General features: G+C 47.9%; 1 protein-coding gene across 5 annotated transcripts in view; it reads right to left on the reverse strand.

Annotated features, from left to right (window-relative positions):
- The window catches only part of EVC2 (EvC ciliary complex subunit 2), a 160125-nt gene that overhangs the window by 123636 nt on the left and 11529 nt on the right, over positions 1-24960 (reverse strand). For 4 of the 5 annotated variants that reach the window (XR_013533207.1, XM_035294080.3, XM_035294081.3 and 1 more), the window contains exons 2-7: positions 20550-20604; positions 17076-17242; positions 14378-14446; positions 12295-12481; positions 8062-8171; positions 3749-3802 (exon numbers count right to left, since the gene is read on the reverse strand). Coding sequence is in view for 4 of the 5 variants with exons in the window: in XM_035294080.3 (XP_035149971.3) it covers positions 3749-3802; positions 8062-8171; positions 12295-12481; positions 14378-14446; positions 17076-17242; positions 20550-20604 (642 nt within the window). In the remaining variant the exon portion in view is untranslated. The remainder of the gene's footprint in view (positions 1-3748; positions 3803-8061; positions 8172-12294; positions 12482-14377; positions 14447-17075; positions 17243-20549; positions 20605-24960) is intronic. The other variant, XM_054253497.2, reaches the window with a different exon arrangement.

Raw genomic sequence — 24960 nt, forward strand, 5'->3', positions numbered from 1 at the left:
ACTCATGCTGGGGTAATGAAGCATACCCTCTGTGACTCCACTAGGAGAGGACTCTTAAAACTTGCATCCCAGCACTTTGGAAGGCCCAGGTGGGCGGATCACAAGGTCAGGAGATGGAGACTATTGTGGCCAACATGGTGAAACCCCATCTCTACTAAAAAACAACAAATTAGCCGGGCATGGTGGCATGCACCTGCAGTCCCAGCTACTCAGGAGGTTGAGGCAGGAGAATTGCTTGAACCCAGGAGGCAGAGGCTGCAGTGAGCTGAGATCACACCACTGCACTCCAGCCAGGGCCACAGAGCAAGACTCTGTCTAAAAAAAAAACAAAACAAAAAAACTTGCAGGTGATTTTCTTCAAGCTTCTCTCCATGCACCTTTTCCCTGTGCTGATTTTGCTTTGTATCTTTTCACTGTAGTGTCATAGCAGTGGGTACAACTACAGGCATGCATCACCTAACGATGGACAGATGTTCCTAGAAATGCACTGTTAGGTGATCTCCTCATTTTGCAAACATCATAGCGTGACTTATACTCACCTAGATGATCTAGCCTACTACTCACCTATGCTCTATGTTATATTCTATTGCTCCTAGGCTACAAACCTGTACAGCATGTTACTGTACTGAATACTGTAGGTAACTGTAACACATGCTAAGGATTTGTATGTATAAATAGATCAAAGTATAGAAAAGGTACCAAAGCCTGTAATCCTAGCACTTTGGGAGGCTGATGTGGTACAGTCACTTGAGGTCAGGAGTTCAAGACCAGCCTGGCCAAAGTGGTGAAACCCTGTCTCTACTAAAAATACAAAAACTAGCTGGATGTGGTGAGGGGTGCCTGTAATCCCAGCTGCTCGGAAGGCTGAGGCAAGAGAATCACTTGAATCTGGCAGGCAGAGGTTGCAGTGAGCTGAGAATGCACCACTGCACTCCAGCCTGCGTGACAGAGCAAGACTCCGTCTAAGAAAAAAAAGAAAGAAAAGAAAAATATGTACGAAAGAAAAAAAAAACAAAATGCACTTGTATAGGAAACTGACCGTAACTGGAGCTTTTGGGACTGGAAGTTGCTCTGGGCGAGTCAGTGAGTGAGTGCTGAGTGAATGTGAAGGCCTGGGCACTACTGGACACTACTGTCGACACTAGAAACGCTGCATCCTCAGGCTACGCTAAATTTATTCATTTTATTTGAGACAGAGTCTCACTGTGTTGCCCAGTCTGGAGTGCAGTGGCGTGATCTCAGCTCACTGCAACCTCCGCCTCCCAGGTTCAAGCAAGTCTCATGTCTCAGCCTTGAGCCGGTGGAATCTCAGTCACGGGCCACCACGCTCAGCTAATTCTTTTGTATTTTTAGTAGAGATTGGTTTTGCTACGTCGACCAGGCTGATCTTGAACTTCTGGCCTCAAGTCATCAGCCCACTTTGGCCTCCTAAAGTTCTGTGATTACAGGTCTGAGCCGCTGTGCCTGGTCACTAAATTTATTTAAAAAGCACACGCTGTGTAAGTTTCTTCAGTAATAAGTTAATCTTGGCTTACTATGACTTATTAACTTTATGTAATTTCACTTTAAGTTCTGGGATACATGTACAGAACGTGCAGGTTTGTTACGTAAGTATACATGTGCCTTGCCGATGTGCTGCACTTACCAACCCGCCATCTAGGTTTTAAGCCCTGCATGCGTTAGGTATTTGTCCTAATGTTCTCCTTCCCCTTGTCTCCTACCCGCCAACAGACCCCAGTGTGTGATGTTCCCCTCCCTGGGACTTTATTACGTTTTCATTATTCTTTAACATTTGGACTCTTTGGTGATAACACAGCTTAAGACACAAACACATTGTACAGCTGGACAAAAATAGCTCCTTTCTTTATATCCTTACTCTGTAAACTTTCTATATTTCTCAGATTTTTTAAAAAAAACTTCTTAAACTTTTTTGTTAAAAACTAAGACACAAACACACACGTTAGTCTAGACCCACACAGTGTCAGGATCACCAACATCCCTGCCCTTCTGCCTCCACGCCTTGTCCCACCGGAAGGTCTTCAGGGTAATGACAGGCATGGATCTGCCATCTCCTAGGATAACAATGCCTTCTTCTATACCCCTCCAGACGGACCTGCCTGAGGCTGATTTATAGGTAAGTTTACTTTGGATTTGATCAGTGGAAGGAATACACTCTAAAATAACAATAAAAAGTGTGTATAGTGAATACGTAAACCAGTAACAGTCTTTTAGTATCATTATCAAGTATTATGTTTGTACATAATTGTACGTGCTAGACTTTTTATGACTGACAGCACAGTAGGTTTCACACCAGAATCACCAAACAGGTGCATAATGCACTGTGCTATGATGGACGGTACACAGCTACATCATCACTGGATGATGGGAATTTTTCAGCTGCATTACAATCTTAGGGGACCACCTTCACATATGCCGTCCATTTATTGGATACAATGAATTCTACATTGTTCTTCAAAGAATCAGCATGTCAGTATGTCCAGTTCTTTGTCCTCCATTTTAAAGATTAATTTCCTTGTAGTTTCAGTAAACAACCTTTTCCACCAGTTCTAATCAGTAGTTCACATCTGTCCCCTGGTCCCCATCTCCATCCTGACTCATCTCAGTCACCTGCTTCAGTCACCTGCCCTGGTCACCTGCTTTGACCTAGGTCACCCCTGGCTACATGCTCTGACCTGCCCGTAACCATCCTTCTCACCAAACCACCCATCCTGCCACTCCAGCTCGCACCCCTGCTCTCTTTAAAACAGCCAATCAGGATTAGTCCAGCCTGTGCGGTCTAACCCTAGCCAACAGGGGAATGACACAGCAGTAGCGGCAACCTCCGTCAGGGTAAGTACCCCTTTTCCTCCCTTGTCCAGGTGTGTGCTCACCATCGCTCCATCCTTGAGGCGCACCCTTCTATAGACGTAAACTATGTCGGCCAGGCTGATTCATGTGATTTCTTTCGCAGCATTGAAATTTTACTTCAATGACGTTGTTCGCCAAAATGTCATTAGGTGGCGCATGACTGTATATGTCATTCCCGTGAGTCACCCTAGGGAATCGTTGAACCCGGGGTGGGTCTTGGGGACTCTGACATTCTAACCATGGGATCTTGGGCAAATGACTTCACTTTAGTGTGCCTTGGTTTCCCCATCTGAAATGGCAGTGATTTTAAAACAGAATCTGTCTCATAAGACTGTGGTAAAGACGATGTGATTCCACATTCCTAAATTGCTTAGAATGCCTGGCACCCAGTAGGTGTTTAAGAAACGTGAAGTATTGTTACCTGGTGAATTAACACTTGGTGAATACAGGAATGAGTGAACGTGTGAGCTACAAATGAGGACACTGAAGAACAGAAATGGAGACGTATTCGTGGGGAACAGCTGAAGCAGAGAGGCCTGCCCACAGACGGCAGGCTTTGTGAAGATCTGGGAAGACAAAATGTGACCGAAAGCTTAACCTAGTGGCAAACGCTGGGCACAAGTAGGATCATGGCTGGACAGCAGCACAGACAGGCAGTGGAGCCTCAGCCTGTCCAGCCTGTGGCCGACCTGCCTTGCCCAGGTAGAGGGTCGTCCAGGGAACCAGTGAGGCAGGCTCAGGGCACACAGGAACTGGGGTACCAAGGCCAGCAGCTGGCCCCTCCCCACAGCACCAAGAACAGGCAGGAGACCCACACAGCATGGGTGTGAAGAGACACAGATATAAGGCGGGGGTGTTCAGGTCGTGTCATTTCTCTTACCCTTATGTTTTCTTCTGCTGTTATGGTAAAAAGTGCTTTCAGCTGTGTTCTATTCTAGAAAAGGAAAAAAGAAAACGCCTTCAGCAACAGTTTGGGGTCTGACATGTGGGGTAACATTTGGTGTGATTTCCAACCCACCAAGCCTGGAGCTAGAGGTGGCCCTAACTGCTGCACAGGCCAGAGCTTGTGAAGGTTGCACCATCGAGAGAAGGGCCTGTGGGCTTAGGATCCCTCCCTCTCTACTGGAGGCTGTGTGAAATCCAAACACCAGGCTCGCTAACATCCAAAAAAGTCACGGCAGCATGCCCTTGTGGAGAAACCCTTGGGGTGGGGCGCTGACTCCAAGCCCATGACCAGGGTAGGTCACCTCCACCCTCTCAGCATCTGCCTCCTTCACAAAGGTAGACAGAATCCTGGGCTCTGACTGGACTGCACCGTTCTTCTCTCCCTCCAATGCATGTGATTCTCCAAACCTCAACTCCCTGTGGGTCAATTCCTAATGCTCTCCAATATTCCTCTGCTGAGAAGATACATAAAACAGAAAAATGAAGCGTATTATGGCATTCCACCTGTCTAACCGCATGGTGACTGAGGATACCCAACATGAGAACACGCTTCTTCCTGGGTGTAGAGGCAGAAGAGCTTGCAACTGACAGGCAGTATATACGGTGGTAGCTAGGGCCAGGCTGTCCGAGTTCATACAGGACTCCACTGCTCACCAACAGTTGTACCTTGGGCAAGGTATTAGCCTCTCTGTCTCTATTTTCTCATCAGTGAAATGGTAATCATATTTAATTCCCAGAACTGCTGTGAGGATTAAGTTAGGTAATACAGAACCCTGAAGAGTGCCTGGCACTAGGGGGTGCTATAAAATATTACTGCTGTTGGTGGCAGTAGCTGGTACTAGTAATATTAGCGGTAGCAGCAGTAGAAGTAGCAATAGCAGGTCAGGTGTGGTGGCTCACACCTGTAATCCCAGCACTTCGGGAGGCCAAGGCAGGCGGATAACCTGAAGTCAGGAGCTCAAGACCAGCCTGGTCAACATGGAGAAACCTGATCACTACTAAAAAATACAAAAATTAGCCATGTGTGGTGGCAGGTGCCTGTAATCCCAGCTACTTGGGAGGCTGAGGCAGGAGAATGGCTTGAACCTGGGAGGTGGAGGCTGCAATGAGCTGAGATCGCGCCATTGCACTCCACCCTGGGTAACAAGAATGAAACTCTGTATCGAAAATAATCATTATAACAAATGTTTAAAAAAGCAATAGCAATAATAGAAGCAGTAGTACCATTATATAGAATCAGACCTGCTGGGAGCGGTGGCTCATGTCTGCAAACCCAGCACTTTGGGAGGCCGAGGCAGGTGGCTCACCCAAGATCAGGAGCTCAAGGTCAGCCTGGCCAATGTGGTGAAACCGCATCTCTACTAAAAATACAAAAATTAGCCAGGAATGGTGGCAGATGCCTATAATCCCAGCTACTCGGGAGGCTGAGGCAGGAGAATGGCTTGAACCCAGGAGGTGGAGGTTGCAGTGAGCCCAGTCCACACCATTGCACTCCAGCCTGGGTGGGAAGAGTGAAACTCGGTCTCAGAAAACAAACAAACAAACAAAAAGAACCGGACCTTAGGACTTGGAGCCTGCAGCCTAGTGAGCTGAGTAACCTGTATAATTCTCATTACAGACACAACTAAAGCATTTTTCTGTAACTTGAGCTATGCTCCTCCCAAGGTAACAAATCCCCTGATCCACGCCACGCCCTGCAGATGTTACGGCAGCAGGCGAGGAAGCAGTGGGACTTCCCAAATCCATTGTGGGCCAGCAGGCCAACCTCATGGAGGCTTCAGAGAAAATAAAAATACTGTATGTCCTGTTTCCCTAGGAGGGAAATGGAACAGCTTTAGAATATGACTCTTTAAAGAAGAGACACCTCTGAGGCATTCACTTGGCCTTTTCTGCTCTGGACTTGCCTCTCCTTTGGAATACGTCTGGTGCCTTGGAGTCTCAGGGTCTCCTGAGCTGGAGCCGAGGCCAAGTTCAGAGCCCACATGCCAGTACATTCTGCTGTGTTCCCCACTTCCTGTGCTTTCTCATACCCAAGGTCTACACAGATAGGAGCCTAAAGTGTGCTATCAAAGCTTGCCTTCAACCCTTTGCAAAACATAAATCCTCGGCTGGGCGCGGTGGCCCACACCTGTAATCCCAGCACTTTGGGAGGCTAAGCAGGTAGATCATAAGGTCAAGAGATCGAGTGGATCCTGATCAACATGGTGAACCTCATCTCTACTTAAAAATTTTAGTAGAGATAAAAAAAAAAAAAAATTAGCTGGATGTGGTGGTACATGCCTCTAGTCCCAGCTAGTCAGGAGGCTGAGACAGGAGAATCGCTTGAACCCTGGAGGTGGAGGTTGCAGTGAGCCACAATTGTGCCACTGCACTCCAGCCTGGTGACAGAGTGAGACTCTATCAAAAAACAAAACAAAACACCACAAAGCCTCACCCCGGTAAAGGTATGCAGTTACCACACAGACTTCAAGGCTTGAGACGTGCGTTTGAATTCCTAGCATGAAGCCAGAAAACATGGACCAAGGGGGAATGAACACATTGTTACTGAGTGCCCATCACGTGCATTTGTCATTCCCAACAGGTTTATGTCACTTTCTTGGAGACGTAGCTGTGAATAGGATACACGAGGTCCCTGGTTTCATGGAGCTGACATTCTAGTGAGGGATGAAGGGGATTCCTAGGGGGTAGAGTCAATATCACAGACAGGAACCAAACAAAGGAACAGGTGGGACTATTTCAGGACGTAGCAGGGGAAGCCACACGAAAGGTCACCTGGGAACATGCAGGGAGCCAGGCTGTGCCAAACCAGAAGCCTCCCGCTGCCTAGCCAGCACAGCCCAGGAGTACACACAGCTGCCCAGGGCTGCAGCTCCCGAGGCTCCTGCCTGAGGACACGGAAGCTTCCATCCCTTTCATTTTATTGAGAGTTTTTGATTTGCTTTCTGATTCTTACCTTATCTTACATTTTGATTTTAATTTACTTGGTTTCCTGTCTTCTGAAATTGCTGGTATTTATTCTGGGCCATTTTATCCCTAATTTAAAAATCTGTCTTTGTCCTCTTTTTTACTTTATACTGAATTATTTCCTAAGAGACTTGTCATTCCCAACAGGTTTATGTCATCTTCTTGTATCTTGTATTTAGCCTCTTTCATTTTATATAAATTTATCTAAGGTGTTTTTTGATTTTTTTTTTGTCCCCCTTATTGCTGCAGAAATGCCACATTGGCCTTGCAGCCTCAAGGGTGGAAGGAGGCCCAAGGAGGAGGCTGCAGGGCACAATTTGATTCTGTTATGTGACCCGGAGCAGTCACAGTCATGCTATGAGCCGCATCTTCCATGTCTGTGAATAGGGAAGACCTTCTCCAGGGGCTGAAACCACAATAAAATGACAAAAGGAAGCAGAGCATCCTGATCGTTTTGAAGTTAGGGACCACATCCCCCCCCAGCCTGTACCCAGGGCCTGCAGCACCTGCCAATCGAGCAGACAGCCAATGTTCACTGCAGAAGTGAACTCACCACAGGGGAAGTGAGAGATGGAGAGACTCACTGTAATGGTGTTATAGGCCAAACTGTGTTCCCCAAAATTCCTATGTTAAAGTCCTAAGTCCCAGTGCCCCAGGGTGTGACTGTGTCTGGAGACAGGGTTTTTACAGAGGTAATAAGGTAAAGGGAAGTCACCGGGCTGGGTCCTGGTCTTGCATGCCTGGTGTCCTCATGGAAGAGGCTAGGACACAGATGCGTAGACAGGGAAGCCCTTAGGAAGAAATAGGGAGAAGGCAGCCTCTGGAAGCCAAGAACAGGCTCAGAGGGAATCAGACCTGCAGACACCCTGATCTCCGGCTTCCAGCTGCAAGGAAATTACATTTCTTTAGCTTTTAAGTCTAGCCTGTGGTACTTTGTTATGGCAGCCCTGGAAAATTAATAGTAATGGTAACTACCAGTTAGGTGCTTACAGGGTGCAGGACACAGGGATGAGAAATAGACATGTATTGATCACCTGTTTTTATAATAACCTCATGTGAGGCTCAGAGGGGTTAAGTAACTTAGGCAAGGTCATATGGGCATGACTAAGGGAGCCAGGTTCCTGGCAAGGTGTGAGGAGACTCCAGGGCCTGTGCCCGTCTCTGCAAGGTGGCATCCCTGAATGAAGAAAGAAACTAAGAGGTCTTCTGCCCAAAGTGTCCCTGTTTCTAAAACAACCTCTCTTGGCAGTGACAAGACAGAGATTAAAGTAACAAAGGTAATACCCGTGACGAGCTCTGAAAGGTGAGCTGGGCAGGAAGTTTGAGGCTTTCTCCATTCCAGATGTCTCCAGCCTGGAGCGTGGCTGTGTAGCTGACGGCAAAGGCATCTCCCACTGTGCAGAGAAAAGCACCTGTGAGTCAGGGAGGGCTTGGCCCCGCCCCCCCAGCCACACCCCACCACACCGCAGATGCATCCTGGCCTCTGGCGTCAGTGGTTCCAAGGGAGACCACCACGGCAGTGATGCCTGCAGCAAGGAAGTAGTTTGTATTGCACACACCTGAGTGTGGGGAGGGACTTCTCTGAATGGTAAACTGGGGAGAGTGAGCTAGGCGGACTCCTTGTCCTGGTGCTTCCTGTCACGAGCTGGGGTGCACGACCCGCAACAGGGCTGGCTCTCCCAGCCCTTTCTCACTGTGCAGCAGGCCTCATTCCATGAATAAGTCTGGGTGGGCTGCGCTCAGCCTGTCCTGCTTGGGAGATGCTGTAACAGGACCGGAGGCCTTCGCTCAACGTGGTCAGGTGGGTGACGGAGCCCGTCTAACTCTACCAGTCACTGTTCTTACCTAAGCTTGCCCTCCTAGCTTGCCTTTCTCCCTAACCAAGGTTACCTATAGCCCTAAATTGCTACCATATGCCTCATTTCTCAAGGTATACAGACCTCAGATATATACATATATATATATATACACACACATATTATATATATAGTAAAGAGGAAGAACACTCACTTAGCCTAAGGAATCACTGGAATTTTTGTTTTAAAAATCCTCAACATTTTCATTTTTAAATTTTTATTTATTTTTGAGACAGGAGCTCTCTCTGTTGCCCAAACTAGTCTCGAACTCCCAGGTTCAAGCGATCCTCCTGCCTCAGCCTCCTGGGTCTTTAGGTGTAGACCACGCCCATCTCATTTTATTTTTATATGTGGATAAAAGCTAAGATAATGACCTTAAAGTGATAAAGATCATGGTAGTGACAATGACGGGGAAGGCAGACGCAGTCAGACCTTCCTCACACAGTGATCTGATCACTGCATTAACCCAGCTGATCCCCACACACTGTGCAAGACAGATGGAGAACACGCGAGTTTCTGCGACATACAGAAGAGGACACTGAGACTGAGAGACAGTAACTGGCTTAGGATCACCCCACTGATGGACAGGGAGCACTGGCCCTCTGGGTCCCATCATCTTTTCCCCAAACGATGGTGGCTCTAATCAAAGAAAAGCATCAAATAATAATGATGATGAGGTCAGAATGTTAATGAACTGGGCCTGACTGGTCATCTGAATTTACAGTTATCTACTTATGCTTTAAGGGGAAAAAAGTCACCTGTGCCCCAAGGTGAAAATCAATGTCGCATTCTTTGGCATAGCAGTGAGTTCACAGATAAATACGATTCGGACACTGTCCTCAGGGAACGCCGAGCCCAGTACGTAGAGCTGAGCACGGGCATGAATAACAAGCATGGAGCGACAGGAATAAAAATGACACCAACTACGGCCGGCGCAGTGGCTCACGCCTTAATCCCAGTGCTTTGGGAGGCCAAGGCAGGTGGAGCACCTGAGGTTAGGAGTTCGTGACCAGCCTGGCCAACAGGGTGAGATCCCATATCTACTAAAAATACAAGAATTGCTTGAACCTGGCAGGCGGAGGCTGCGGTGATCCAAGATTGCACCAGCCTGGGTGACAAGAGCAAAACCCTGTCTCAAACAAACAAACAAACAAACAAAACCATCAATAAAATATCTACTAACACCAGGAGCCTAGGAGCACTTTCCAAGGCCGGGCCAGGCCACACTGCTTTAACTCCCTTACCCTCACAGCACCTTCATAGGTAGGTATTATTGGCGTACCCAGGGGAGAGACGGAGAGCCAAGGTTCAGAGACACAGTGTGCACGTGCCAGAGCGGAAGTCCATGAGTTCATGTGTGGAGAGTGCCTAGAATGCCACTAGGCTCCAAGCAGGGAAGCAGGAAGGGGCAGGCGAGTCTCAGTGGGAGTTTGGAGGCACAGGGGTGACTTTGGGGCAGGGGATTGGGTAGCGCTTTCTAGAAAAGGTGACACCAGGGCCAGGTCCCAAAGAAGGGAGATGATTTGTATATTCAGAGTGGAGAGAGGTGCTTTCCTGGCCCACACAAGAGCAAGAGTAGACGCTACGAGACAGGAGAAGGGTAGGAAGCTGGGTCTGGCAGGAGCACAGACCATGAATGGTCAGCGGGGAAATGAGATGAGAGAGGCTGGTGCTATAGGACCACAGGCTGGAGGGGGTGTTGGACACCTTCCCTTTACCAGGCAGAGTGCCTGGGTGACACTGTCTCCTTGATTCAATCTCTACAGCTCCACAATGGACTGATATTCACACAACCAGAGCACTTCAATAGCTTTCCAGAAGCCATGTAGCTGCTGTCTCCAGGCTGGGAGTCAATCAGGTCCGTCTGAGGCTGTGTCTGTGCTCTGCTCATGGCCCCATGCTCCATTCTTTGAACATGAGTTTAAGAATAGTGGATTCTTTTTTTTTTTTTGAGGTGGAGTCTCACTCTGTCACCCAGGATGGAGTGCAATGGTGTGTTCTCAGCTCACTGCAACCTCTGCCTCCCAGGTTCAGGCAATTCTCCTGCCTCAGCCTCCTGAGTAGCTAGGATTACAGGTGTGGCCACCACACCCAGCTAATTTTTGTATTTTTAGTAGAGATGGGGTTTCACCATGTTGGCCAGGCTGGTCTCAAACTCCTGACCTCAGGTGATCCACCTGCCCCAGCCTCCCAAATGCTGGGATTACAGGCATGAGCCACCATACCTGGCTTCATTTTTATATCATTGAAGGCAAGAAAGCACTGAAGGTCACTTCGCTGGGACGTCTCATAACAACTTTCATGGCATTATTTAAATCAGAGCCAGCAAAAAGGTCACTACTTGTGGACAAGCTCCACGAGTAGGTTCTGTCGATGACAGTGCGTACAAAGGGATTCTGTAGCCTCATCTAAGCTCTGAGGGAAGGAGCGGCATGGCCGGTGAGCACTGTGCGTCATGAGTATGGACGCATGGAGTTGGTAAGAGTTCCAGGTGTGTGAGAAGCATGACGGTTTAATGGGTACCAGGGTGCACGGGGGAGCCAGACTGCCTGAGTGTGACTGTCAGCCTTGACCACAGCCAGCCCCATGGCACTGGGCAAGCTTCTCAGCCACTTCAGCTCCAGCCTCTTCATCTGTAAATGAGGTCCTACTAAGAAGAAAAGAGGTCTTTGCCCTCTAGCGAGACCGAGTTCTGAAGCCACGGTACCCCCTGAATCCCAGAAGTGGTTTTCAACCTGCTTCATTGACCAACAACAGCCCAGCTCAGGGAACGAACCTCTGAAAGCCAACCAGTGAGGGTGGCATGGTCTACAAGCCAACCAAGCAGAAGTGCAGTTACCCCAGTGAACATGCGTGAACATGCCTGAACATGCCTGAACATGCCTAGATGCACCTGGACATCTCAGGAACATGCTGCTGAGACGGAGGTCAACCTACTCCCACTCTGTCCAGCACAACCCAAAACAGACTCTTCCTCTTCCTGAGTGATGATCATTTTGGTGATCTGAGTGACAGGTATACTGGGATTCACTGTAAACTCTATCTTTGTGTATGTTTGAAATTTTTCATGATAAAAATTGACTGTATGTTTTTTAAAATTCTAGACCAGGCATGGTGGCTCAAGCCTGTAATCCCGGCATTTTGGGAGGCCGAGGCGAGCAGATCACAAAGTTAAGAGATCGAGACCATCTTGGCCAACATGGTGAAACCCCATCTCTAATAAATAAAAAAAAATACAAAAATTAGCTGGATTTGGTGGTGTGGGCCTGTAGTCCCAGCTACTTGGGAAGTTGGGGCAGGAGAATCACTTAAACCCAGGAGGTGGAGGTTGCAGTGAGCCAGGGTCACGCCACTGCACTCCAGCCTGGCAACAGAGAGAGACTCCATATCAGCAAAAAAATAAAATAAAATAAAAAATCCCCCACAACTCTTGCCCAAATCCAACATCTCTCTAAGGTAAATGAGAAATGCAGCTTTTTGGCGACAGTTATTGAACACAGTCTCTTCTTCTGATACCCTGGTAGTAAGCTCCACCATGTGGATGAAGTGAGTGAACACCTGTAAGGCTTGCAGAACGTGCCTGACCCAGAGCACATTCACCTGGAAGGGTCTGCACACCTTCTCATCTGTCATCCCTGGCTGAAGAACACTCTGCTGTTACCTTGCAGAAACTTCTTGCTAAAAGCCTGGAATCCTTCTGAGGTTCTGTTTCCGATGGATTCCCCAATGGTGAGACCAGCGACGCTGTCCAGCAAGAGCAGCTCTGAGAGGTTGGCTGACGAGGGTGTCTTGGTGTTGTTAACTAACAGCCATATGTGGGCTGTCTGTGCTTCGCTCGGCCCGGACACCTAGGGCAGGAGGAGAAGGCGTGAGGGCAGATTTGCTGACAAGCCCGGCACCCTAAAATGGGGCACGAGCCCAACCTGTGCACATCAGGTCTCCAGGAAGAAGGAGGGTGGCACCATCTCAAAGAGGTTCTGGGAATTTATCAGGCTCCGTGTGATTTCAAAGACCCCCAGGAGGGTTTTTACCCACACTTGCCAAGCTGTTGCTTGGAGACCATTTCAAAGAAACTGAGATGCAGTGAAATCATCCCTGCAGAGAATCTTAGAAGAAAAAACGTCCAAGTGTGGAAACGGTCAGGTTGGGGAGATTGTGAAAACCGGCGTTATCAAGAAAAGCAAACAATGGCTCTTTGGTACTTAGTTATTTTGAAGATTCAGCCTCAGCCCAGGGTCTCTGATGGTCATCTGATCTCCAGGAATGACCTGAGCAGCTCACCTGCCTCCCGGATCATCTCCCACATTCAGCCTCTGCCCAGCACGTGTCTCAATGGCTCTACTACTGAAAGCCAGCCAGTGGCGCACCCAGCAGGCTCATCACCTGGGCTCTGCACTCTTGCCCTGCCTCCCTCTCTAACCTTGTCTCCCAGCCCCCTGCACCACCTTCTCCCCAGCTCTGCTGAAGTAGATGCAGCAGTAGCTGGAAAAAAGAGAAGGAAGCAATGTATATACTGAGATGAGTGAGCTCCGGAATGTAAGAAGTGATAAAAGCAAGCTTCAGAATGGTGTGTGTAATACACTGCCACCTATGTAAGAAAAAAACCAAGTGGGGGAAAGAAGGTGCACATACGTATACATGCATGTGCACACACCTCTACCTGCATGCATATGGCAGAAAACGTCTCTAGAAGGATAAATGAGAAACTGCTAACACTGACTGCATCCAGGAAGGCAAACAATGTCACTGAGGGGCTGTGATAAAATGAGGGTGGCACAGCGAAGGCTTAACTCAGCAGGCTTGGGCTGTGCAAACCCTCCACATTCAACAGAAGACTGGCCCTTGACCAGCTCCTGAGAGATAACCTCTAAAGCCTGCGGAATATCCTTGCCTGATTACAGTGTGGGTTTTTTCTAAAATGCCTTATTCCTCAGACTTTACCAGATAGCTGATGCCAATGATCTGTGGTGGGTACCTTGGTACCTGCTGTACTGAAACGACCCCTGGAGGGGCTGGAGAATGAGTAACTGAGGTCAGTCTCTTGGATGCTCCATGCCTATGTGACTGAGTCTGAGAAAAACCCTGGACGGCAAGGCTCCAGTGAGCTTCCCCAGTTGACAGCACTCCATCCGCGTTGTCACACGTCATTGCTGGGAGAACTAAGCTCTGTCCACACCACTCAGCCGCCGGGCGAGGACAACTGGAAGCTCACGGCTGGCCTCTCCTGGCTTCTGCAATATTCGCCTTTTTCCTCTCCTGACCTTAATCTGGACCCTTTGTAATGAAGAGTAACTGAGCATAATGGCTTCTCTGAGTTCTGTAAGTTTTTCCAGCAAATCACTAAACCTAAGGCAGGTGCTGGAGTCCCCTGACACAACGTTACCACGTGGGATTCGTAACCATCTTGTGGGATTAGGAAGGTTAAAGACCTAAAAATCATCGAACGATGTTTAAAACTGCCAGGTATCATATTAACAATTATAATCTGAAAGACAGTATATCATACATTCTAAACGATCACTGTGCATTTTTAATGACAATTATTTAATTGTAACAAAAAAACTCAGTGGCAGTGTTACCATATGAGACCTCAGAGCCCTTGCTATGCATTCATTGCTTGTGTGTCTAGACTTGTGTAGGTGAGCCCATGATTTATCAGCTCTTAAATACATGACTCTATTAAAACGATTTGGGCAAAATCCAATTATTTTCTCTTCAAAGATAAATCCCCAATGGAAACTTACCAGTGCACATTTCTGAAAAATTACTCCATTCTCAGAAGTCCCTTGAACTTCTCTTGAAATGTCCCCATACTACAATAAAATGTAAAAGTTATTAGAAAATGAGAACTATTTCATGCTATACATAGTTAATAAAAGTACAAGATGATGAAATTTTTACAGGCGGGTAGAAAGATTATTGCTACTAATCCTTAGGTAATCTTGAAGTCTTACTTTTAAAAGAGCATTAAAGGATTGGAAATTAAAACCTATGGAAAGAAGAATGTGGACTTGAGATTACACTGCCGTGTATTCCCAGTCTGGGTGCGTGTGTGGGACACGTGTTGTCACAGGGACTCAGCCAACCCAGACTGACATACCAGCAGGGGGGATGTGAGCAGACCAAAGAAGATATCATTTCACATGCACCACATGCTTCCCAGGTGTGGGCTGACTCAGTACACGCGTGCACCACGGTGCTCTGGAACAAAGCACCCTCAAAGGGCAGTGTGTTTGGGAGCTGGGGGCGGCCTCTGTGAGCTTGATCCCTCATCAACATAGGGAATCCCCCCAGGCTTGGCCTCCTCCAGCCCTGAGATGGCTCCCATTAAAAGGTTCCAAAGGAAAGCCAGGTTCGCCCATCAAGTACAAGCCTCCTGCAGCCCTTGAAGCCCCAGGTTTCCTTACCCTTTGTACTAATAACCAGTGTTTGTTCATTTCTGCCCTTGCCACGGCCCTGGCCCCTGCAGTGTCCACACGCCTCCTTGACAGGGGACTGGACCCTGACTTCACCCAGGAAGCTCGCCTTGCGGGATGACCATGTCTTCCCCACTCTCTGCCTTGCGCACCTGTCACCTGCAGTGGGACAAGCTGTACTCTGAGTCACAGACTGTGGCAGCTCTCGGTGATACGAATAAGCATACGCGAATTTATTTTTTATTTTTGTAGAGATGGGGTCTTGCTATGTTTCCCAGGCTGGTCTTGGACTCCTGGCCTCAAGTGATCCTCCTGCCTTGGCCTCCCAAGGTGCTGGGATGACAGACGTGAGCCACCACACTAGGTCTAAAAGCCATAAAATGTCTGTCATTTACTGAGGGCCAGGCATGGCACCCATCACTTTACATACATGAGTTCTATCACTCCCATTTTATATATGAGGAAACGGAGGCTCAGAAAGGTTAAGTCCCTTGCCGAAGGGCACGTAGGCAGGACACCTGAGACTCTATCCAGTCCTGTGTGACTCCAGATCCTGTGATCTTTCCATAGCTTGCATTCCCTCTCCACAGTGTAACCCTCTCATTGCGAAGAAAATCAACAAAAAGGCAGTTTTCCAAAGAACACACCCACCCAAATGCCTTTTTTACATGCTGGGACCCTAAGAGAATTAATTTGCCAAAGCCCTCAAGCAGGGTCCTGGCTTTCTCTTCTTCTCACCTTCACATAGCATCTTGTAAACAGTAACTGATAGATACAGCTTGTGGGGCAAATAAGCGCAGAAGGGACGACTGAGTATGCAGGGTGCTGCCCTGCCAGGTGGTGACGAGTTACCTGTTACTGGGGAGGACTGGAAAGAACAGCGAGTCCGGGAGCGGGTTCAGTGGTGGCCCCCAAAGGATATGTCCATGTTCTGATCCCCAGAACCTGTGAATGTGTCTTGATTTGGAAAAGAGGTCTCTGCAGATATAATGAAGCTAAGATCTCAAGAGATCATCCTGGACTATCCAGGTGGGCCGGACGTGCAATGACAAGTGTCCTTATAAGTGGTACACAGAGAAGACCCAGACACAGAAGAAGCCAAGTGCAGACAGAGGCAGAGAGTAAAGCAATACGGCCGTAGCCAAGCAAGGCCTGGAGCCACCAGAAGCTGGAAGAGGCAGGAGCATCCTCCCCTAGAGCCTGCAGAGGGGATGTGGCCCTATCAGCACTGTGATTCCAGACTTCCAGCCTCCACAGCAGTGAGAAAGTACATTCCTGTTATTTTCAGCCACAATGTCTGTGGTCATTTGTTATGGCAGCCCCAGGAAATCAACAGCACCACTTAGCAGGGAGTCCAAACAAGGGCTCCTGGCCATCGTAGCTCATTGGCCAAGCTCAATGGTTCTCATGCCATGTTAAGTCACTGAACCTATGTTACATAAAACAGAACAGAAAACAACAGCAAGAGCACAGAGCAGTGGTTATAGAAGAGGCTCCAAATCCTGGCTCTAACACTTCCACCTGTGGACATGGAACTAGTTTCTTAATCTCCCTAATCCTCAATTTCCCATCTGTGAAATGAGAATGAAAATACGACTGTTTAAGAAACTCATAATGAGGCTCAAGTGAGATTATGCACAGAAAGTGCTAACCCCAGGAAATGTGCCTGACCCATAGGAAATGCTTGTGAGATGCTTGCTGCTCTTATGGGCATAGTCATCTTTAATAGCTGGGAGTGATTCTGCCTGGTTTAAGCACAATCCACTCCCTGCTTCGGAAACACCAGAAGAGACAGCCTAATTCTCTGATTCAAACCTCTTCTTCATCTAAATACCGTATATCGTGTGACAGAAATACGGCCTTGGAAAAAGAAATGGATTTGCTCCCCAATGATAACTATGTTTAGTGAAAGAGGAGGAATAGGCTTTTTTAAGCAACAAAAGCCTGTGTCATTTTATAAACAGCCAAAAATTGGATTCTTTCCAACTTCTGGTATTTGTGTTAAACTACTGAACTTACTACTTACCAGGCGGTGTGTTATCGGAGACTCTCTTTTAAATAAGTTCTTCTTAGGCCAGGAGGGTATAAAAGCAAAAAAGGAATGAGCCCAGGGCCCACTAGAGGCTGCAGAAGTTGACAGTGGGATACACACTTCCATTTTCTTGTCCAGTTTCAGTCCAAGTGGTGCTTCCACTGGAAAACAGCAATGCACATGTCTTATGTAATGCGGACAGACAGTAAGACATAGAGCTTAGCCTCTAGAGGCAGACTCCAGGGAATGTGGAAGGCACCTGGAAAAATGTGTGCTGGGTAAGTAAGTTAATGAATGAATGAATGATACCATTGTGTGCTGGGTAAGTTAATGAATGAATGAATGATACCACTGTGTGCTGGGTAAGTTAATGAATTAATGATATCATCTCTCTGCCAGGAAAACGAGACATGCTAATTGGGAAGCTACAGAGCTTAAGACAAGCGTTTTTCAAAGCCTGGTCTCCTTACCTGGGTTGTGCAGCCCCACATGAGAATCAGAACCACTGGGCAAGAATTGCCTGAGGTGACTCTTACACACATGATATTAGACAGCCCTGGGCTCAAGTGCTGGCTCTGCCCCTCCAGCTATGAGTCCTTGGGCATAATCTCTAACCTCTCTATACCTCGATTTGCTTAATTCTGAGGTGAACAGCTCAGGTCTTACATGACTAGGTCCTGCTGAGCACCTGCCTACTGCAGAGACCTCAGTGAACACCGTCAACCACTATCCTAAGGAGGACGTGTGCACGGCCAGACCCAAACGCCTGCTGAACCCTCTGGTAAGAAATGACTCCCTTAGATGTTTCTCTGTGTTGATACACACAGATTCCTGTGTGTAAAGCACAGGAATGTCACTTAAAAGGTCCTGGCTGGGCTGTCAGGGTCCTATTGAGTGGACGCGGCCCAGGTGCTGCTCAGCTGTGGGACCTTGCACGGGTCAGCTGAGTTCTCTGGGCCTCAGTTCCCTTTCCCTGGGAGTGTGGTTAAGATGCCAATCAGACAGGGTTGTTGTCTGAGCAGCCCATTAAATGCCACACTGCACGTGAACGTGCTCAAGTATATCAAATGCTTCAAGTCCGAAATTCGAGTTTTGAAATGACCTGGATGGTGGAGTTGTGCCTCCTTCAACATGTATCTCCTATTCAGATGCAAACTACGTTGACTGGGTGTTTGAAAATAATATGACTTCTCAGTCTTTCCTACCCATATACTAATGGTAAGGACTTTACAAGTGCTTTTGAAACCTCCTATAGCATTTCAACATATGTGTGGGAAAAAAATTAAAATTTGATAAAAAAGATGTGGAGCTGGGTCCTAGATTAAATTCCAGTATTTTTTTCCCTTCCTTGGGTATTATCTAGGGGTGATTCAATTCCTCCAGTTGGGATGGCATAAGGGCTCCTACTGCATCAAGCATCGGGGGACTGACGGCCTCAACATGGAAACAACTGGGTGCTCCAGCAGGTCGGCGGCTGATTCAGAGCATCGGGAATGTCCAGGTAGGGAGTTTGGGTGCAAGTGAGACCGGACGTCCACCTCCGGACTCCAGCATAGCACGTGGGGCCAGGGCACAAACGCCTGTGAAGCAGCATGGAGGACATAAAATCTGCAGGCCACACCTCACCCTCACGCATGCCATCTCTGGTCCACCCATTTATGCCCCTGTGGCTCTCCTGGTCCTCAGCTTTAATGAAAACTCCAAGGCAATCCCTCCCTTCAGAGAGGATCCCTCCTCTATTGAGCAAGAATCCGGCTCGGTCTATAGAGCCAAGTGGGGCCCACCTGAATTTCAGCCCAATCCCAGTCCATTCCCCAGGACCCCAGAGATAGGCACAGAACCCAGAAAACCCCATGCACTGTCCCCAGGGATAGGTTCAGGGACCCACGCTGAGCCCACAGGTCTGCAATGGAACTGCCACAGCCGCTGGGAAAAGGCTGCGCTGCAGGTGCCGGCCATCAGGCTCAGGAGCCGGGGACTGCCTATGGCATCTTTCTCACCACAGGGAAAGGATGTGCCTGCCTGAGAAGGAGGCTCACCAGAAGAGAGCAGGGAGGCCGAGACGGAGGGAGAAAGGTAGAGCCACAGGAACACTGAAAACCTCAAGCTCCCGGGTCCAGCGCATTTCAGTTACCGACGCCAATCAACTCCCTCTCACTTAAATGAGTGTCAGTTGAATTTCAACCAGTGATTATGGCAAGCCGAATAAAGGTCCGCAAAGACAGCCAGGTCCTAACCCCACGAACCTGTGAATGTTATCTTAGGGTTGCAGATACTTTGCGGATGTGATTCAATGAAGGGCCTGGAGACAGGGAGATTGCCATTGCCTGGATTATCCTGGCGGGCCCTAAATGTCATCGCAGATGTCCTTAGAAGAGAGAGACAGAGATTTGACAGAAGAGAATAAGACCAACTAAGTACTGAGGCATGATGCCATGCTGCTGGCTTCCAAAACCGAGGAACCTCATCCACCTCTAAGGAACTCAGGCAACGCGGCCACAGGTGCTGGAAAAGGAGAGGAAATGCACTCTCTTCTGGAACCTCCAGAGGGGGCAGACAGACACCGTAACTCTGGCTAGTGAAACTGTTGCAGAATATTCAGGAGACTGGAGAGATCAATGGGTGAAACAGAGGATTTTACTAAGGTGGCCACCAGCTCAACCGATTAGCATCGCAAGGCTGAGCAAAGGAGAAAGAAAATGGGGTACTTTTTATACATCCAGAATGACTAGCAGCTAACAGGTTTACAGAAGCCAGAACAAAAAACAGTTGATTAATTTGTAACATGCCTTGTGATGTGCGTTACATTTGAAAAATAGCATTTTGAGAAACACATCGTACATTCTTGGGTGTTGTCTTGCCCTGTGACCTTGCAGCTGATCAGCAAGAAAAACAGGAGTCTTGAGACGCCTGGGAACTTTGCCGAGAATGTGGGGAGAATAGATAAAGTAGGTTTTACAGGGAGTTGTTAATTTCAAGCAGAGCTGGGAGTTAGGTTTTATGTTGAACACAACACAGGAAACTTTATTATGTAGCAATTACAGACTACCATTGTTACTATTTAATTTCCCTCTTCAAAACTGGTGTCAGACTTCTGCACTCCAAAACTGTCAGAGAATAAATGTGTGTGGCCAAAGCCACTGAGTTTGTGAACATTTATCAGGGAAGCCACAGGAAACGGATACACCCAGGTAATTCACACGTTCTGTTTCATTCACCAAATGCCTTCAAGGGACATCCAAAAGGGCCTGCCTCACCCCAGATTCCACTGTGCACTGCCGCTCCAGCCAGCTCTGAGGAGGAGGCCCATAGCCCTGGTTCCGTAGGGTCAGGGAATGACCTCCTGTTCAAAGCAGAGAGGTGCTGGAAACATCAGCAGAGGGTGAGGGAGCTGGAGGAAGGAGGGCTTCAGGGTTCTGGTTCCTTCATGCTCGAGACAGGGGAACATCAACCAGAAGAAAAACTCACCTGCAGTCTCAAAGTGACAGCATTCCATGTTGGGCCAAATCATATAGGGCAAGTCCTAAAAAATTCAAAAGACACAACGTCATCAACGAAGTACATACTTGTGAGAAGTGGTGATAAATAATCTTTGTAAACGGCGCACACGGAGAGGACCTGCACTTTTATCCAGAAGTGTGAAGTAAACTTTTCTAAGTCAGCCATCCCCGCCAAGCTTCTGAGTACAGAACCCCCTTCTTTTCTCAGGGAGAGAATCACGCCCTCATGATGCCATTTCTGGGAGCTGTCAAGGGAGGCCACACCGTGTGACTGAAATGTCTTATCATCAGACAGACCTGGGTTCAAAATTCAGCCCTGCCCTCCATCAACTCTTGAGACCCTGGATAAGCCAAGAGTCTCCGAATTCCTAAGATCCTGAGAGTTTTTGGAGTGGCAGATAAGATAATCGATGGAAAGTAGGGAAAACTGGACTCCAGCTGGAGCCATTTATTTGCTGTGTGTCCTTGGCTACGTCTCTCAGCCTCTCTGAGCCTCAGATCCCTCTTCTGCAAAGTGAATTCAAAGCCTGCTCTGAGTCCTCTCAGTCTCTTGTGATGAAAATTGGTCTATACTGAGCCTGGCCAAACCCTTCCAATTTACCTTCAAGGATTGCTCTAGAAAGACTCAGACCTCTCTACTGAATAATAACGAAAGCTCTCCTGGATGGAACCTCCTCAGCGTGTCAGTGCTTATGCTGTATGCACCATGTGAACTGTACAAGTAGTCCCTGTAGTAACCCATGAAGCATCATTTTCATTTTACAGCACTACCCGCAGTCTACGGCAACTAGATAACTCACTCCAGAGCCTGGCATGCAAGCAGCCTGGCCCAGCACGTGTGCTCACCGTGTTCATTTTACAGCACTACCCGCAGTCTACGGCAACTAGATAACTCACTCCAGAGCCTGGTATGCAAGCAGCCTGGCCCAGCACGTGTGCTCACCGTGTTCATTTTACAGCACTACCCGCAGTCTACGGCAACTAGATAACTCACTCCAGAGCCTGGCATGCAAGCAGCCTGGCCCAGCACGTGTGCTCACCGTGTTCATTTTACAGCACTACCCGCAGTCTACGGCAACTAGATAACTCACTCCAGAGCCTGGTATGCAAGCAGCCTGGCCCAGCACGTGTGCTCACCGTGTTCATTTTACAGCACTACCCGCAGTCTACGGCAACTAGATAACTCACTCCAGAGCCTGGTATGCAAGCAGCCTGGCCCAGCACGTGTGCTCACCGTGTTCATTTTACAGCACTACCCGCAGTCTACGGCAACTAGATAACTCACTCCAGAGCCTGGCATGCAAGCAGCCTGGCCCAGCACGTGTGCTCACCGTGTTCATTTTACAGCACTACCCGCAGTCTACGGCAACTAGATAACTCACTCCAGAGCCTGGTATGCAAGCAGCCTGGCCCAGCACGTGTGCTCACCGTGTTCATTTTACAGCACTACCCGCAGTCTACGGCAACTAGATAACTCACTCCAGAGCCTGGCATGCAAGCAGCCTGGCCCAGCACGTGTGCTCACCGTGTTCATTTTACAGCACTACCCGCAGTCTACGGCAACTAGATAACTCACTCCAGAGCCTGGCATGCAAGCAGCCTGGCCCAGCACGTGTGCTCACCGTGTTCATTTTACAGCACTACCCGCAGTCTACGGCAACTAGATAACTCACTCCAGAGCCTGGCATGCAAGCAGCCTGGCCCAGCACGTGTGCTCACCGTGTTCATTTTACAGCACTACCCGCAGTCTACGGCAACTAGATAACTCACTCCAGAGCCTGGCATGCAAGCAGCCTGGCCCAGCACGTGTGCTCACCGTGCACGTGATGGCTGGTTTCTGTGTAATGGAAGGAGAAAGGATGTGTATGTGAGCTAAGTGGAATGCTCAGGCCTGGCTTTGGGGTTCAGTTCCGATGACTAGTCCCTGTGGCTAATGATCATGTGGCTCTCACGCGGGCCAGACGCCACAGAAAGCAGGAGATAGGACGGGATCAATAGGACACTGTTGTGGCCACTGTCTGTGTGTTTGAGGCCCAGTCCTTACAGGCCTCCAAGACCCTGGCTATGGCAGTTCTGCTGCGGTGACATAAGCCCAGCTGGGCTGGAGGCTGATTTTCCCCCAAAGAAGCAGAGGAGGCCCACCCACAGAGATTGAGTCTCATGCAGGGACACAGAGGAAATGATGGAAATTGCAGAGACAGAGGCAGGCAAGAGAGAAAACGGATGCAGCTGGATCCAGCCAGGCTTCGACCAAACCCACTCCAGCATTCCCAGTTGATGAAGCCAAACATGTGGCTTCAGTTTGTTCATATGGAGCTTACGTTATGTTATGGGCAGCGTAAAGAATTCTATTTAAAGTAGTAAATGATGGTACAAACATTCTATGGAGTACTAGGCAGCTATTAAAAGGAATACAGCAACATGATTCAGAATTCCACTTCTGGGCATATATGTAAAGTAACTGAAAGCAGGGTCTTGAAGAGATATTTGCACATCTGTGTTCGCAGCAGCATAATTCACAATAGCCAAAAGCGGAAGCAAGCCAAACATCCATCAATGGATGAATGAGTAAGCTAACTGTGGTCTCTCCATGAAATGGAATATTATGCAGCCTTGGAAAGGAAGGAAGCTGGGTATGGTGGCTCAAACCTGTAATCCCAGGACTTTGGGAGGCCAATGTGGGTAAAGCACTTGAGGCCAGAAGTTCGAGACTGGCCTGGCCAACATGGCAAAACTCTGTCTGTACTAAAAATACAAAAAATTATCCAGGCATCGTGGCGCACACCTGTAGTCCTAGCTGCTTGGGAGGCTGAAGCTTGAAAATCACTTCGACCCAGGAGGCAGAAGTTGCAGTGAGCTGAGATCGTGCCGCTGTACTCCAGCCTGAGTGACAGAGTGAGACTTGGTCTCAAACAAACAAATAAACAAAACACACACAAAAAGAGACTGGGTGAGGTGGCTCATGCCTGTAATCCCAGCACTTTGCGGGTGGATCACGAGGTCAGGAGATCGAGACTATACTGGCCAACATGATGAAACCCATCTCTACTAAAAACACAAAAATTAGCTGGGCTTGGTGGCATGCACCTGTAGTCCCAGCTACTCAGAAGGCTGAGACAGGAGAATCGCCTGAACCCAGGAAGCAGAGGTTGCAGTGAGCAGAGATTGTGCCACTGCACTCCAGCCTGGGTGACAGAGCGAGACTCTGTTTCAAGAAAAAAAAAAAAAAAGAAAAGAAAAGAAAAAAAGAAAGGAAGGAGATCGTAACACAATTTCCAACATGGGGAACCTTGAGAAAAGTACGCAAAGTGAAATAAGCCAGTTATGAAAGCACGAGTCCTGTATGTTGCACTCGTATGAGATCCCTAAAGTACTTAAGTTCATAAAGACAGCAGAAAGGTGGTTGCCAGGGGCTGGGGGGGATAAAAATGAGGAGTTATTGTTTAATGGGGATAGTTTTACAAGATGAAAAGAGTTCTGGGCATTGGTTGCCCAACAATGTAAATGTACTTCACACTACTGACCTATACACTTAGAAATGGTTAAGATGCTAAATTTTGTTATGTCCATTTTACCGTAATTAAAAATAAAAATGGACCAGGCATGGTGACGCATGCCTGTAATCCCAGCAATCTAAGAGGCCACGGCAGGAGGATCACTGGAGCCCAGGAGTTGGAGACCAGTCTGAGCAGCATAGAAAAATCCCATCTCTACAAAGAAATTTTTAAAAATTAGCCAGATGCAATGGTGCATGGCTGTAACCTCCCAGCTATTTGGGAACCTGAGATGGGAGGATCACTTGAGCCCAGGCGTTCCAGGCTGCAGTGAGCTGTGATCATGCTACTGCACTCCAGCCTCAGTGACAAAACAAGACCCTGTCTCAAAAAAATGAAAATAAATAAATACATAAATAATAAATGAAGCAGACCTGTGTTTTCCTAGAAAGAACTCTAAGATGATTAAGTGAAATCTCCAAGTCACAAAACTATATTTTCCCATTAAATCAAAATGGGATTTTTATATATTCAGTACTATGTAATAATTATATTTCTCTATTTATTTTACATATTTATATTAATACACTTACGTGTGTATTTATATATTTAACATTATACTTCTATGTTCCATAATATATTTAATACTAGTATTTACACATTTAGTAGAATGTACACTACAATATATCACAACACTATAGTATTTTTAAAGCCTAGAAAGGAGACATTCTCAAGTGTTCCCAGTGGCCACTGTGGGGGAGGAGAGGAAGACTCATTATTTTGGTGCCACCTGTGTGGCTTCATTTCTCACCATGAGGAGCACATGACCACGTGTCACTGCAACACCCGTGATAACAATGACAGAGGCTCAGTAACGGGCGCCAG

The sequence above is a fragment of the Callithrix jacchus genome, chromosome 3, assembly GCF_049354715.1.
Source record: "Callithrix jacchus isolate 240 chromosome 3, calJac240_pri, whole genome shotgun sequence".
NCBI lineage: Eukaryota > Metazoa > Chordata > Mammalia > Primates > Cebidae > Callithrix > Callithrix jacchus.